This window comes from Cupressus sempervirens, chromosome 11 (genome assembly GCF_028749045.1).
Source record: "Cupressus sempervirens isolate cs-2001-9-10 chromosome 11, ASM2874904v1, whole genome shotgun sequence".
NCBI classification, from domain to species: domain Eukaryota; kingdom Viridiplantae; phylum Streptophyta; class Pinopsida; order Cupressales; family Cupressaceae; genus Cupressus; species Cupressus sempervirens.
Genome location: NC_143128.1, coordinates 20764492 through 20781896, shown reverse-complemented (window position 1 = coordinate 20781896; position 17405 = coordinate 20764492). Strand labels below are relative to the sequence as shown.

The 17405-nt window shown below is 31.9% G+C and overlaps 1 protein-coding gene across 3 annotated transcripts; it reads left to right on the top strand.

The window, feature by feature from the left end:
* The first annotated feature begins 1869 nt into the window (after nt 1-1869).
* On the top strand, nt 1870-14742 carry LOC149528035 (uncharacterized). 3 transcript variants are annotated; one of them, XM_089809413.1, is made up of 7 exons: nt 1970-2113; nt 2440-2483; nt 2567-2940; nt 4030-4158; nt 4294-4387; nt 4998-5919; nt 14631-14742. In XM_089809413.1, coding segments are annotated over exons 2-7 (1530 nt in total). In that variant the 5' UTR covers nt 1970-2113; nt 2440-2481; the 3' UTR covers nt 14640-14742. The 3 variants fall into 3 exon arrangements, with proteins under 3 accessions (XP_089665537.1, XP_089665539.1, XP_089665538.1); XM_089809411.1 differs by lacking the exon at nt 14631-14742 and having other exon boundaries at nt 1870-2113; nt 4998-6047; XM_089809412.1 differs by lacking the exons at nt 1970-2113; nt 14631-14742 and having other exon boundaries at nt 2394-2483; nt 4998-6047.
* The last annotated feature ends 2663 nt before the right edge of the window (nt 14743-17405 follow it).

The following is a 17405-nucleotide window of genomic DNA, read 5'->3' as shown; positions in this document are numbered from 1 at the left end:
CACTACATAAAGTTTCACCCTATTAAAGGATTTTAAATAAAGGACATGTTAGGATCTACCCGATTAAGGGATTTTACTATTGCAACTATTAGGAACAACATATAGAATAATATGTGGAACAACACCTCCTTTTCTTGATCAGATCTAATTTAGCACACATAAACAATTCACTTCAAACTCAACCATCTCTTGAATTGATCACACCTTCACAGTTATGATGTACTACATGATCAACAAACAATTCTTTCACTGTCATTAAATATATAATATTCTTCAAACCCTAAAATGTTCCACTACCTTAAACTTGCCCTAACACATTTCACTTTGAGTTTCAATCCTATCAATCACATACCGCATGCCCAAGCACACATCTCAATGCATGCACTAAATTTCCTATATTGTGTTGTCCCACAATTAACTTTACATTTAAATTCATGAAGAATAGTCAAACATGTTTTGACCAAACACACCCTTCTTATAGAATTTTTATGACACAATTGCATCGATCACTATAATGCTAGACCATTACCTTAAATCAATAAGACTCGACACCACATCATGTCCATCTCAACAATATTCACCGCATTATCCATACTACTCACTAGTCCATGATCTACCATTGGTAACTCAAGAATGCTAACACTTTAGCCATAAAATTTGTTTATCACTTTAACATCCCACCACTGATCATACCAATGAGTTGGGGTCACAACCATAGTGTCTAAGAACCATGTTCCACCTTGTCCTATGACCAACCCACTTAACTCTTCATAGATTTGACAAAATTATCAATTCACCTATTGTTTATCACTAACTATTCTAGCAGTTGTACTGTCAACCTTCGTATGATCCTAACTTAATCTTTTACATCAAGAGTAGCAGTCATACATTTGATATTCAGAGACACCCCTAAGTCTTCTATAAAGATAACAACCATTGACACTCACTACAATACCTAATTCATCATATTTATACTTGGCAACATGCTAAGAACATTAAGTCAATGCTTAAAATCAATGAAAACGTAATAACTGATCATCATGCAACCAACTTTGTATCATGAAAACACCATACATCACCTACAATCACTACATCAGCTATGCAAACAAAGTCAACACACGTCTATCATACCAAATGATAGACCTCTAATATACATCAATGACTTCAACTAATGACTCTTCTTTTTCTGGATTCAATTCTGCATTTTTAGCATGATTAATCATCACGATGAGAAATAGTAAAAAGATGCAGCCCAAGTCTTGCTCAAGAGCTATAAGAAGAGAGGGGAGATAACACCCAAAACTATGTAGAGAATAAAAGAAGAATAAATGAAATTTAAACAACAAAATAAAATAATAATAAAAATAAAATAAAATAATATCAAAATGGAAACGAAAGTCATCAACAGAAATAACTAAACAATCCAAAAGATAAGAAAAATAAAAGATATAAACAAACAAAAATACAACATTTAAAAAATAATTAAAAACAAAGCCAAAAATAAAAACTTGTAGACAATATAAATTTTTTTTTTAATAAACTTATAAATTAACTCAACAAAATCCTTTCCATATACCTGAGATATTATATTTTCATTTTAATATTTAAAACTATAACTTAAAATCCCAGGAGTTACAATTACACATTACATTTAATTTAAATATTTGAAACTATAACTTATAATCCCATGAAATACAATTACACCTTGCATTTCTGAATCGCATGCAAATTGCAGCTTATGCTTTTCTTTGCTCTGGATATGGAAAGAATCAGATATATGTTAGAAATATGACATTTGCAAGATAAAAAAGCAAGCAAAATCTGGCATGTATCTTGGTTTAAACATGTAAGTTGTTGCCGCATATTTTGAATTTGAAGTGTAAAAGGAAACGGAACTGGGAGACCGCTTTTGGACATGCACAGAATGAAACTGCATTATATCAAGGGGAAATTAGAGTTCAACACCCAGTTATCTGCAGCAATCAATGGCGAGACATGCATTCTGACCAAAGAAAATGGATCTTCAGATCTTTTTCCTTCAGACTTAGACATCTCAAGCTTTTCTGTGAGCACGAATTCAACACTTCTCTTACAAGCGCGCTTTCGAACTGTGGTAAACCCACGAAATTCATTCTACCTGTTTGTTGCAATTGTTTTAGGAACATTTTTCTCCTTTTATGCTCTTCGACGGAAAATACAGAAATTTAAAAGAACGATCTTTCAATTTTTTTACATATTTGTGATTTGAAGAACTGTAGAATGTTTTTGCACATTTCAATTGTTATGGAGACGGAGAAACCAAATAAAGAAGTTACCCTGGCTGTTGCTTCTTATTTCTCAATATTTACTTGCAATGAAACAAATCAGTAACCCTTGCTGTTGCTACGTATTTCTCAATATTTCCTTGCAATGTAACAGATTCTAATCGTATTACTGCAGATGAATGGCGTGCAGTAAGGACGCATTGACGCATTGAGCATCATGTAAGTTTTATCTACGGATTTGTGTTTTTTTCCAAAATTTGAAGACGAGGTCAGTAAATAGCGTGAATGGATTTTGTTACCAGGAGGACGGAGGAATCTTGTCTGGATCTGAATCATTCTCCGGAACGAAGTGCTGCTCCTCCTGCTGCCGTAGTTGAAATGAAGCAATGGCGACCGGATTTTTACGATGAGCCGCCCGATCCAATTAATACTTACCCTAACAGAGAATTGAAGGGAGGGACTGGAAAGGTAGCGGGAGAAAATTATATGATAAATGAGGGCAAGGATGAGGATGACCGCATGTTGAGGCAAGTGCGAGAGCACAATAGCTGGCCTTTAAAGATAACATTGCCTTTAACAAATGACCTTCACGCTCCTGCTCCTGATTCGGCATGGAATATGTCTCGATCTCAAATTGATGCATCCAACAGTAGCACTGCAGGCAGCGAAAAACTAGGTTTGATCACCTTCCATTTTGTCAGTTCAATCGTTAAATCGGGTTATTTTGTTGTCAGGAAATTGATTTAAAGTTTGCTCGCTAAATTTCCTCGTCACGAAAATTAGCTGATAATTTTTATGAAGAAATGAATTGCTTTCTGTTCCAAATCTTAGCTGAAACCCTGTTCTGTTTGAATAATTCATTTGCATTTTTGAGGTAAGGATTCTATTATTTTATAAGAAAGTTTACATTTTTATTGTAAGAGACTACAATTTTACAAAGGAAAAAAAACGTTTTGAGTATTGCTAATTTTTAACTGAATATCTCGTCCCTTTGAGAGTGAAATTCGCTTAAAAAAATACTGAAAGAAGTTTTCGGCAAGCATTGCAAATGAAAATTTATCAGCTATTGTAAGAATTTTATAATTTGAGAAAGAAAATGAAAAATGGTCCGAGTAAATTTTTTTTCAATTAAATGAAAATTTGTTTGAGCATAGAATTGATATTCTAGAGATCGCTGAAAACCTGGTCGCCAAATCTCTGCGATTGAAATTCGCTGAAAAGACATCCATTTATTTTCGAGTTACTATATTTTAAGCCTAGCCGAACGTGTGATCAATTACACTAAATTTTCTGGCGCTGACAACTAATTGATTTACATTTTGTCACAAAATTTCTTTTGAAAGTTATTTGTACATAAAATTTAGCGAGACCTCAACCTGATTTTTTTAGATGGCGGTGCAATATTTTGAATTGTGTTTTACATTAAAAAGTTTCGCATCTCTTACGTCGTCGCACAATGTTCAGCTTTTCCGTGGTTCTGCTTTTTTTGTTTGAATTTGAACATGAAATCGTGACGAAAGAGGGTTTTCAAAGAAGTTATTTAAAAAAGGCAAAAACGTTTCTAGAGTCAATCCATGTTTTAAATCTTTTCTATGAAGGCTGTTGCGGTATTCTCTCTTCAACAAGCTGGTCAACACTTTTCCCTGGAATGATTTTATTAACATCTAAATCCTGCGACAAAAATTCTCTTTGCTTGTAATTTTTCATAAATAGGAATCATTTATGCGAGTCTAGTGTAGAAAGTAATGCTGTGGGAATTATGCAGACAGGAAAAAGCGCAGGATAGAAGCAATCGAGGAAGATGCGAATAACAGGCCGTATGAATGCAGGTTTTGCGAAATGAAATTTACGAAATCACAGGCACTTGGCGGACACATGAACCGCCATCGCCAAGGTAATCAATCTTTCATTACAAATCACCAGTAATGTTTCACAAAATCTGCTGAAAAATTTGACTTCAGTGGAGTCTCACGAAAGCTGATGAAGAATTTGACTCCATTAATGTCACTCATGAGTTATTAATGTGCAGAAAGGGAACGAGAACAGTTACATCAAGCACAGGAGCTCCTTTATAACAATTTGCATAGCAACATCCAGCAAGGCGGAAGCTTGACGCCTATCTTGTAAGTATGCCTTGCATTTTTTTTGACATGTGAAACTAGATTAATTGGACTCTGGTAGCACTTAAATAAAAGAATGCAATGGAAAATAAAAAACAATGGAATTACCCGTTATTGTTTACTGGTTAAGGGATATTGATCTCATTTTTTTATAATGCCTTCATCAATTTAAAAAAAAATCAATTTTGTTGATTGCTTTATCAATATTAATGGAATCTGGATGCCTTAAAATCACTTTCCATACTTCAATAGGTGCTCTTGTAAAGATAGCGTGATGTAGTAAATTTTTACATGTGGATTAGACTGTGTGTTTGTTTTTAGCATTAAGGTTTCTTGTTATACTTATGATCCATCATCCTGTTTTTGGATTTCATTGTATATTTATTTTAGCATCAATTTTTTGGATCACATTTTGTAATCCATCATTTTGTGAATTAGACTGTGTTTGTTTTTAACATTAAGATCTCTCTACACTCAGATTATCCATCATCCTGTTTCTGAATTCAATTCAATCAAAAAAAACTTTTATTGTAATTATAATAGATTGTAGAAATCTGGTATCTCTGCACGTTTCAATTTATCAATTTATATGTTCGGTGGTGGTGTCCTGCAGCTCCAATGGGATTTCTCTTTCTAAGTTCAACCAGAGGCCATCTTCTTCACCTCCATCCCAGTTTTCAGCAATACAATCACAGCAGCAGGGCAGTATCTACCATCAATCTCCCCTACCTTGGAGCCAGGGAAGTTCCACCATTCCATATGCACAAATTCCAGATGCTACTGGTTTTTTAGCAAAACAGGATGACTGGCCCTCCTCTTTAGCTAGATCCACAGCCTATGCAGCTACCTTGAATGATATGTCATACTTGTCTCATGGAAGGAACCAAGATTTTCTGGGAATGTCATTTGAAAGGAACACCCAATCGCCATCTAATCTGTTTCCTTCTGAACCCAACACGGCAGGGGTTTTGCCAATGCAGAGAAGTGGATTTCTTCAGAGGCAAGGATCAGGGGTGGGGGCAGGGTCTTCCCCATCTGTATCTGGACTCACAGAAAAAAGATTCAGCCCCACTTTTCACAATTTTGCATCTTACCCATTTCTAGGCACAGAATACAACCATTCTGATACAGCAGGTGATGGTTCATCACCACATTTCAGTTTACATGGGAGTTCAATTCAAGGCATTCCATTAATGGCGACTCCAAATTCACTTAGTCTTCATTCTGCTCTTGCTCCTGATATTTCTGGGAAGAACACAATTGGGGCTTCGACACAGGACTTTGAGAACTTGTGGTTTTGTTCACAACAGAAAGGAACAAATGCAATGAACTTCATACACAATGATGAGTTCGTCTCTTTGGCTTCTGATAACTTGACTACTGGACTGGTGCCAAACTCTCAGGGACCTGGACTTAGCCTACCTGGTGAAAATTCCGCCAGACAGAGAATCAACATGGCTGCAGATTCATCTTCCATCTCATACGTTGACTACAATCCAGAGATTGAAAGCAAATATATCCAAGGAATTTCTAAAGTAAGTGCCTAACCAAATTGTATCTCAATTTGGCCGCTTCATAACTGAAACTAGATTAAACCAAAAAGAAATGAAAGTTCGAAACTATCTAGGGAGATTTATATTTAATATTTAATATTTAATGTTTTTTCGTTTTTGTTTGGGCAAATGTAGCTGGAGCTACCATATATAAATATATAAAATAAAAATTGAGTTCAAGGATATATTTAATGTTTATTATAGTTCAATTATATCAAATTAGAGAGAGCCAGTTGTTGAAAGTTGATCTATATAGAGAAAACATGATGTTTGTTATTTATGTATTTAATCTTCCTTTTATTCTTTTTTCTATTATAATTTTTGTTATGTACATTTTTATGATTAACAATAAATCTGTAGACATTCTTCTAACATAGATAATCAATAAAGAAATGGAAATTCATTTTTTAGTATTTAAAACATTTTCAATTACAAAAAGTTAGTTAAGTGAGTGAAAAGCAAAATAAAAAAAGACTGAAAAGGGGGGATTGAATGGAATAGGAAGAATTTTATTCTTATTATTACAGAAGGAAAATATTCTTATCTTTTATTTCTTCTTTTTTAAATGCTTCCTACAAAGAGCCTCTTAATTATTTTATTTTTGTGTCTCTTTTTTATAAGAAACCATCTTCACCTTTATTTATTGATGTAGATTATAAACTATCTTGAGGAATGCCTCCGTATATTGATAAACTCTATGTAAAGACCTCATAACACACCCTTATGTTAAAGAGATAGCAAATATTTTAACATTCTAGTTAAAATAATAATATAATACATAAAATATAATAATCAACTTTCAAGCATATAAGGGAAAGCTATAATGAAAAACAAAGTGAACAAAAGTTTATCTTTCTTTTTCATATTAAAACCACAAGTCCATAGCTTTTACACAACCAAAGAAAATAGTTCCCATCATCTTAGAATATTTTCTTACCAATAAAAACAAACCTCCCCTCATAAAGGAGAAAACAAACAAAAAATGGGAACTATCCAAATTGGTAGTTGCTACCCAAAACAAAGCACACAAATAGCTAAAAAAGTGATGGATAGTGGGGGACACATCAATTATTCAACAAGTATAATAACTTACATGTCTTGGAAATATTTGGTAGTTGCATTATCTTCCCAACCTTTAAAAAGGTTTAAGCCTCTAAGTTTAGAAAGGTCTAATTTTTTAGATTTTATGAGATCTTCCTCCATGGTCTCCATTTTACTAAATAAATTTTGTAATTCTTGGATCTCATGTTAACAATCTTAGCATTGGGTATCTTTTCAAAATTCTCTCCTTTTTCTCCATGGCAAAGCACTAGACAAGTATCTTAACAAATTTTCATCAGGATTTCGTTTAGAAATGAACATATGTGACATAAAAATAGACTGATATTCAAATCTTCAGGAAAATCCAATAACTAGCATTCTCATTAATTTTCTTTAGAATTTTGAATGCTCCTTTCTTTCTTGATTTTAATTTGTTATAAGTACCTCGAGGAAATATTTCTTATGCAAATAGACCATAATTTTTTCACTCCTTTTATATACTTTCCCTTTTTTATGCATGCACCAACATCCTTTTATATTTCTCACTGGTCAATTGTAGCTTATGTCATAGTTGTTGTTGCATTTCTAGTATATGTTGAATACAAATTCTTCTACATCTAGACTAACCCATTTCCTATTTGAAACATCAATAGGGTCAACAAAGCCATTCAATTATTTTCCAAAAAAACTTGGAAAAGAGACATACCATTGATTGATGCTTGAATTAAAAGAAAACTTATCTCATCCTAAAATCAAATCTCATTGCATTAAATTTACACCTCACTAAGCATCAAAGTGAATTAACCAAACTTTTGTTTACCACCTTGGCTTTTCCTTCCACTCAAGTCCATGATAGGATGAACTATACTTTATTTTTCTATCAAGTGTTTTCTATAATGTCATTCAATAAATGACTCAAAAACTTTGGTTTTTGATTACTAGTAACATTTTTGTGAAATCATGCAATGAAAAATCTATTTTATGAAAAATCAGCAACCATACTTGCATTTGTAATCCTTTTGCATGGAAAAATATGGGCCATCTTTGATAACTAATCCACAAAAACAACAAAAAGAGTCATTTCCATGCTAATTATGAGATAATCTCAATACAAAACTATGGAAAGATCAATTGATGATTATAGGTAAGGGTTTGTGAAAACCTATGTTTTGACGTGGGCATCTTTAGAAACTTGTGAAACTCTACATGTAGAAACAAAATTGTTAATGTCCTTCCTTCTTTGGAGTCAAAATATTTTCTCAATTACCGCCTTGTAAGTTTTGTCCCTTCTAATGTGCCCCCACAAGCCATTTGAATGCATTTCATGAATAAATTATCTCCTTTTAGACCCAGGGAGAATACAAAATTGGAGTCCTCTTAATAGAAATTCAATTTTTGATTAGCAGTATTCAAATAATTTATTTCTTCCATCAAAAAGAGTATTGAGTGTTCAAGAACTTTGCTAAAATATGGAATAGTTGAATATTCTTCCTCATATTGGATATTTTCATTGGTTATTGAGACAAGTAAGTAGTGTCAAAAATTTAAAGAATGAACCACTACATTAGTTTTTATACTCTTCAATTTTGAACAAAAAATGCATAATCATATAAAAAGGACACCCTCGATGAGATATTTTGGCTTGAGAGTTGATATCTTTTAGTGATTGATTTTTTGTCAAAAAAATGATTTTTCCATGTGACAAGTAGTGCCTCTTTTTTATCATTATTTGAATTAAAAAAAATAATTTCTTATTGTAAGTGCCATATATCTTCTTGGAATCATTCAGTCTCACACTTAAGTGAGAAATTTGTCTACACGCTTGACTTAACAAACCCCAATGGCTACTACAAAGGCATCATGCTTTATGTAGTTTTTGTGTAACCCTAGTAAACCAAGTATATGAGATTCAATCACCCTTTTTAAGTTTTTAAAAACATTTTTCAACAACTTGTGTCTAATAAATAAACTTTCGTTTAGTCCAATCATTCAAGGGAGTACATGTATTCCACTAAAATTTCTAATAATATTTTTATACAATTTTACTAGGCCATGAAAATTCCTTATTTCTATAATAATTTGAGGGATAGGAAGTTCAAGTAGCCTTAAAAAAATTATGATCCTTGTCTAATAGTTTTTTGACGTCACATTTCTAAGGAAACCCAACTTGACCCTTAAAAACTCATTTATTTCTTGAGTCTTTAAACAAATTCTCCCTTCTAAGAGTCTAAAAAATAGTTCAAATGCATGCCAAATATTCTTCCATAGTCTTTCTAAAGATAAGAATATCATTAAAATAGATTATGACAAATTTACCAATTTAAAGTCTAAATAATTGGTACATGGCGTGCATGAAACTTTTGGAGTACCAGACATTCCAAAATGCATCACCTAACATTCATAGATGTCACTCTTGACCTTATATTTCATCTTCCATTGATCCCTTCTTGGATCCAAATTTGATGATAACAACTTATTGAATCATTTTTGGATAAACTTGTAGGACATACCTATTAGTCTAAATGTTATTAATCCTAAGAAGGGATTTTGAGACTTTAACTTGATCTTGTTTATAGCTATACAAAGTTAACAAACATTCTCTATTTTCCTTCAGTCTTGGATGAAAGTAAAGTTGGTGTGGTACAAGGGTTGATGCTCTCCCTTTTGAAACCATTTTCTAATAAAATTCACAAATTTGCCTTTGCATATCTTCATTTCTTTTAGAGACAATCTATATAAAGTGTAATGTCCCCACTAATAGGGTTAGTTAAGGACAAGTAATACCTGCAAAAATAAATGCTAGAATCACAATAATAATAAAACTAAGTATATTATTCTACCCTCTAAATTAACCCCAATCTTAAGGATGTCTCTAGATCGGGCTTCTTAGCTCATAGCTACCTCACCATCATCTTGGGAGCACACCCCTTAAGATTCTTCTTGGATAGGAATCCTCTGTCCAAGGCCAACGACATATGCATATGTTTGACAACATCAAAATATTTTAGCACATCGATTATTGGCCAGACAATGGAGATCTTAATATCTCTATGCTCCATGCTTCAATATCAATTCTTAGCCATGGCAGACAATGTAGATATTAATATCTCACATCCTCCATGCTTCGAGTTCACATTGATTTTCGATTGTGGTGGACAATGGAGATCTTAATATCTCACATGCTCTATGCTTCAAGTCTCATTAATATCCATGGTGTTAAACCCATGAGCTAACACAATATTATCCACAAGTATGGTTCATTAATATAAACATAATTAAACAAATTTAATTCATAAACATACCTTTCTTACCTTCTTCTTTTTCAAGAGTCGCACCCTTTCATAATAAAAATCTTTTGAAAAGTCACAACAATTCATAGTTAAATATTACTTTCAAAAAGTCACAACACTTCATAAGTATTTAAAATCCTTTGAAAAAGTCCCACTACTTTATAATCACAATATTTTTGAAGAGTCACAACTATTCATAATTATGACCCTTTCAAAGGTTCACATCCTTTCAATATCATTGACACCTTTTCAAAAAGTCACTTCCTTATTTTCTTCATATTACTTTCCTCTTCCATTTTTCCTTTTTAAACTCCTCTATTCTCCTCCTTTTTTGTCCTCTCTAAAATAAACTCTCCTCCCTTTAATAACTTAATTTTAAGGAGTCATGTCAATTTGTTAAACATCTCTAAAACTTTTCATTAGATTTAGTGAATTTATATTATTTTATGTTATATTATTTGTTTACTTACTCATTTGTGTTTATTATTATTTATTATTAAATTCTATTTAGAAAATTAACATACTTTCTACAATATTGTCTCTTGTATCTAATTTTATTTCTTTATTTACTCATTGAAATTTTATTATTTTTTAATTATTTAAAATATCATAATAAATATTATTTCATTAATAATATAGACTAAATGATTATTATTTCCTAGTTTTATATTTTAGTATTAGTTTTAATATAATTTTATTATTATTATTTATTTAATAACATTTTATTATCTAATTATAAAATTCTATGTTAAAATGGGGATATGACATAAAGCTTGGTTATAAATCTTAATTGAACATGGTATATAATACCTTGTGAATGAGGTGAACTAACTATATTTTCCTTTCATCATAAAAAAACAAGTTTATCCCTTGCTCTCACTAAAAAAGCTTATATTTGGTTAAAACAAGAGACATGACTATTATCTCAAATGCATCCTCTTCTTTCCATGGTTTTTGGAGTCACCTTCTCTTAATCTTCACTAGATTATAGAGTGCTTCATATTCACAAGGGATGGTTTTGAATTCTACAAGATTTGATTTATCCACAAACTCACTATGATCCTTTTTCCAACCAAGAAATCTTGTAGGGGTTATAGTTGTAAAAGAAAGAAAGTTTTAATATATCAACCATTTCTATAATCACCCAATTATCAATATATTTATCATCTATGATCATCTTGCATTCATTGTCCTTACATTTGCATTAAGATAATTATCCTCTTCCAAAAAACTTTAGAAGATCTCTTGTCCCTAAATAGTATGCTTATTCTTAGTAATTTAAGCTCTCTTGACTCAAAATTATATTTTTCTAAACAAGTATTTTATTCTTCTTCCACCATTATCACCCTTTTTGGGTTTTGAGGGTGATTTATAGCCTTGTAGGATATAATAAAATAAAATAAAAAAACTTTTATTTCTTCCACTCCCTCAATGGTGGTTATCCACATCCTCTATTACTAAATCTTCCCCATCCTAAAAAATTTGGCTTCACACTTTCACCTAGGTCTTCTTCTTTAATAGGCGTGGAGAAACTCCATCATCATTTTTCCCAAGTAGTTATCACCTCTCTTATCGTAAAATTTCCCCTTTTAGTTTAGTGTCTCTTGTTTCCTTAGTGCATCTTCATAATCTTCATCCAATGTAGGCTATCTCAACAATGCAAGCTCATTCTAAAGTTGGAACATTAGCTTATTAACATACCTAGCCACTACATGCTCTTCAATTTCTTGTATAATCATCTTATCTTTTAACACAAAATGGTAAGTGCAGACCCTAGAATATATATCATACAGAGTAATGTACTACATGATTTCCTTAAGAACTTTTCTCTAAATTTTACTGATAGCCTTCAGTGGGTAATATGTGTTTTTTTATTTCACCTAGGCCTCCTTCTCCTCATCATATTTGGGGAAAATTTTCAAAGAAGTATCTAAAAAATTTCTACCATGTAGAATTTTTGGCAGTTCATAAAATTCTTATAACTTTGGGTATAACCCCCTCATCAATAGTAATTTTTTAACCAGAAATCACAATTCTTCCTTCATCCCATTCTTTATGAAAGTATTTGGTAATGACAAGGTTACCTATCTGCAATCGCCCCATAAATGGTGTAAGGTTTCTTGCCTACTAAATTTTCGAGACCCTAGTTTTAGCCTTTGATTTATATCAAATGGTATAGGCTTCATTTTTTTCCCTACCCATGATTCTAGTAGGATGAAAATCATCTTCAAGAAACATACAAATAATGAAATAGAGACAATATAGGCAAAAAAAAACTCTCAAAACCAACAACTTTTAATCTTTTGGGGAAAGAGTTCACCCATAAAATATGTGAGGAAAAGTGATAATAATTACTCCAACTGTCCAATGGACAACTCCCATCCCTTGTTTTTATTACTTGTTCAATGTGAAAAGATATCAGAATCATCATCAATAACTTCCAATTTTCCATGCATTTGATCATAATTAAGGCAAGCCTTAACATTAGTAGGAAGATAACTTTCACCTTTCCATGCAATGATGTTGTTGGAAATTACCACCACGTTGGCTAGTGAATTAGCCACAACATTTTCCTCCATGTAGTCATGAGAAATGTAACAAATATCAAAGGTATTAATTAATTCCTTAGCTTTGTTAATCACATTTATAAAGGTCCACAAAGACTTTTTACTGAAGTGTTATCTAGTTGGAAACTAATGAATTCATAAAATTGACGAGTGAAGACTTAAAATATTTCCTTGTGGAATAATTTTCAATGGATTTCTATTCTTGACAAGGCCAATATGTTTCTCTATCCTATCCATTTTCCCTTTTTTTGCCTCTACATTTCCAAATTTTTATATGTAAAGGTTAAACCTTATTCTTTTCCCACTACTCACATAACTCATACTTACTACACCAATATCCACATAACTCATAACTCTTAGAGGAAAGAATTATTTGCCTCACCACCTCAGAGATCTTTTGGTTCTACTTTCAATGTTATTTTGGGTTACTTACTTTGATTATTTAGTTTATTTACTTTATAATATTCCACTATAATTGGTGCAGTAGATCTATCTTTAGTCTAAGATAACAAGATACATTATATAATTTAGTTTTAATCTTTTAATATTAGATATTACCTATTACATATGTGTGTGTACATATATAGATATATGCACACCCATATATACATACATACATACATATGCATATTAAAACCAATTAACCTAACGAATTAAAATATTCATTCTTTAAAGATATCACAATAAGTCCTAATGTCAATGAATGTATATAAATGACTATAGGAAGAGAAATGATTAGATATCACCTATTTCCATTGCCAATTTTTTTTAAAGACCAACTCTAATATTAGGCAAGCTACTCTTCACCCAACTACATTCATAATGAAATAATTATTTTTATAGGGGTGATGATGAGACATACAACTATTCAAATAATCTTATGCATTTGATTACTTTGGCCATACATAATTCACAAGATCAATCCTCTAAGTCCATTCTAAATTTCTTTCCTTGCTAACTCAAAACATCACTCACGTGTTGGCAAACTCACACCAAAATTATAAGATATGTCAATTTCTACCCACTTTTTGGGACATTTTCTAAATTTGACTAGAGTCAAATTAAATTTTAAGGACTTTTTCAACTACTCTAAGAGTCTTGAACATAAATATACAACAAAACATCGTCATAAACAAGAAAATGTAATGTACCTTCAACTAATGAAACTATTATTTTACACTTATAAAATAATCATTATTTAACCTCTCTAAATCTATCAAGATTAGCATCATTTTCAACAAGCATAATATTAGAAATCTACTCTCCATCAATATATATACCAACGAAGTACTTGTTCCTTACTACTAAATCATAGTTTTTAGTATATACATTCTCTACGCAATCAAGTAGACAACGCAATTATTTATTCGGCCACAACCTAGGTATATACTTCAATAAAACTACCTTATCCCCTCTAATTATCAATTTTGTTATCCATTGCATTAATGCTTAAGTTTTGTACTTTGCTAAAACCACCTCAACTCCTCTACTTATAATTATTCATTTTTTAATATGTTCGCCCACCTATGTGATGTCATTAGTCATTACTAATTTTAGCTATTAATAAATAGGTAGTTAACTAAAGTCACAAATGTAAACATCAATTTGTTCAAGTTAATATTATCTAGAAATAGATTAATTTCTATTTCATTATATTACTACCTATTAAATAAATGATGCTCTATGAGATTTCTATTTTTTTTTTTTGAATGTGTACATGCCATGTGCTAAGATAGGCCTTGAATTATTTAATAATTTGTAAGGCTAAAATATTATGTTGATTTTCTTGTGGCAGGATTCTTGATGATGTATTTACAAAATATTTATTCATTCTTATGAAGGAGCGGTACTAGAAGAGTGTTTAGATGGATTAGTATTGATTGATGATTATTAACTTTACTCTAAGGGCTATTGATTTTGAACCATGTGAAAGATTTGTAATTATTTTTCTTAGAATGAGAAAATAATTTATAACAATGATATAGAATGTGTTGCATCAGGACAATAACATCTCATTGATGTATCACTAGGACACAAAAAATAAATAATAACTTTTCCCTGAAGGAAAGATAAATTAAGCAATAGATTATTGCATTGAATGTAGGAACAAATATATTTTCACTAAAGTTTGAATATAAAAATCAAAACATGATAGTTTAATTAATTTTTTCTTTTACTTCAAAGATATAGTAGTATATATTCATTAACTTTTTAAAATATTTTTATAAAGTTGAAGTATAAATGATTTCTTTCTATAAATTAAACCATTAGGAAATTTGATGAATCGAGGGTTGAATAAACTTATTCTCAAAGGCAAAGAGGAAGAAATGGTTAATAGATGGTGTCCAACTATCCTCCTTAATACAAGTATTATAAAATAATAGCTAAAACTCTTGCACAAATAATAAAATACATTTCTCAAATGACTATTCGACTAGAATAAACGAGCTTCTTGGGAGGAAGATTAATCCTTGACAATTTGGTTCTTCCCTAAGAAATGGTTGAATGGGTTCAACAATTTTCTCAGTGTGAGCTCTTATAATTAAACTTGAATTTGATAAATCTCATGATCATGTTTATTGACCTTTCATCCTTAAATGTTTAAATGGCTTGGATTTAGAATAGAAATATGTGAACAAATCAATAAGTTATTCAAATATGCTTCTACCAAAGTTTTTGGCAATGACATGGTTTCTACATCATTTCCCTTGCAAAAATTCATCATACAAGTTTGTCCCCTTAAACCTCTTTTTTACGCTCTTTGTAATGGTGTAAATTTTATACCCCTGTGTAAGGTTTACTCTTACATTTTCTCCACTTTAGCCTATGATATAAATTCCATCATCCTTGTCATCCTTACCATCAACCAACTCATCAACTAGCTCACAATTCTCACAATAAAGTCCTTAAAAGTTTTGGACACATGTGTTATGGAGATGTCTGCACAATGCTCTCTTTTCCCTACATATGTAGATATGAAAGTAGTCATTAAATCATTACAAATCTACCAAACTACATTCATAATTCACCTTAATGAAGACTTCCCTACATGGAACCCATCTAACTCCATCAATAACCTCTTTTTCATCCTCATTTGGTATCCTTGGATGATTATCCTTGGTTGTGTTCTCATGGCTCTTACTTACTCATATCCTTCATTATCTACCCTCTTTACTCTTCCACTACCTTGTAGTAGGGTTTCTCTATTTTTGCACAACTCTAAGCTCTTGTATTTGAACTCATCTCATGCATTCATGCTCTTCACTTGCATTTAGGGAGTTTGTGTTCATAGAGAAGATGATGACCATATAGGGTGGTATAAGTGGCCACTTTTTTTAAACTCAATAATCTTGAACTTCAAAGAGAAACTTGAAACTCATACACTAAAAATGAGGAGATGCACAAATAAGAATTATAATACTTTGAATTCGATCGGGATTGAGATTGATCATCTTCCTCCTTATTAATTTTTGCTGGATGCCCCGGTTCATCTTCTTCCCTCTTGTCAGGAGTTGAATGAGCATGTCAGACATGATATCTATAGGTAGTATATTACCACTACTTGGTGTCATCCCCTAGGTGGTTTGCGACCTAAGATGGCCTTCTATGCTAAGCATTTTCTTGTTATTTAGGATGGTAATTTTTTTTGCCCTGCCTATCTTTACCGACATTGGAATCATGCATTACAGTTCTCTTTGGGCTCTTTTAGGGTTGGTTCTCATCATCTCAGGGCTTGGACAGATCACCATATGGATCAGGCTGATCGATTATGCCAGTTCTGCACTCTAATGGAGGTTGAGACCAAGAATCACTTCATATTTCATTCTCCTCATTACTATGAGATCAGAGGGAGATTCTATTGCCTTTTCAGAGACTGTTCTTCTCTCTCGATGTTCTTTAGTTATATTGATCAATGATGTTTAGCACTTTATCTTCAGGAGGCCACTCATCTTCGAGAGAATACCCTGTAGTCCGTTCATCGGAGATGAACTTCTGATCAGCTCATTACCACCTTTTTCTCTCCCTTGTCTCCTCCATGGGGTTTGAAAAAGCCTTCCACTACTTCACATTCCAGATCTGTCAGACATTGTACCAGTCTCTACAAGTAGCATCAGTCCTATAGGGGTTCTTCATGGCATCCGAAGACTATGGATTGTCCACGGATGTACCTCTCTATTGCAGATTTCTTTGTGAGAATTTGAAGGACCCTTAGTCCTTACCTTTTCTTCCTTTCTTCTTGTTGCTTTGTTTCCTTTTCAGTCACTGTTTGGTGCCTTTGCTTGGCTGGCTCTTCTATTTGAATGCTCAATCCCATAAATCGCTTTGGTTTTTTGTGGACATTAATAATTTTATCTTATCTTATCTTATCTAAAATAGTATTTTTTTAAAGAAATGGATAAGATTAAGATGGTCAAACTCATTGCACACAAAATACTATTCCTAATTTTTCTAGAAAAATTATAACATAGTGTTTTTTGTGCACATCAAAAAAGATATAGTTAGATTTAGTATTTAGAAAAACCTTTTGGTAGAGTGATTGGTAGAAGTGAGAGATAGTTCAAGTTGTATT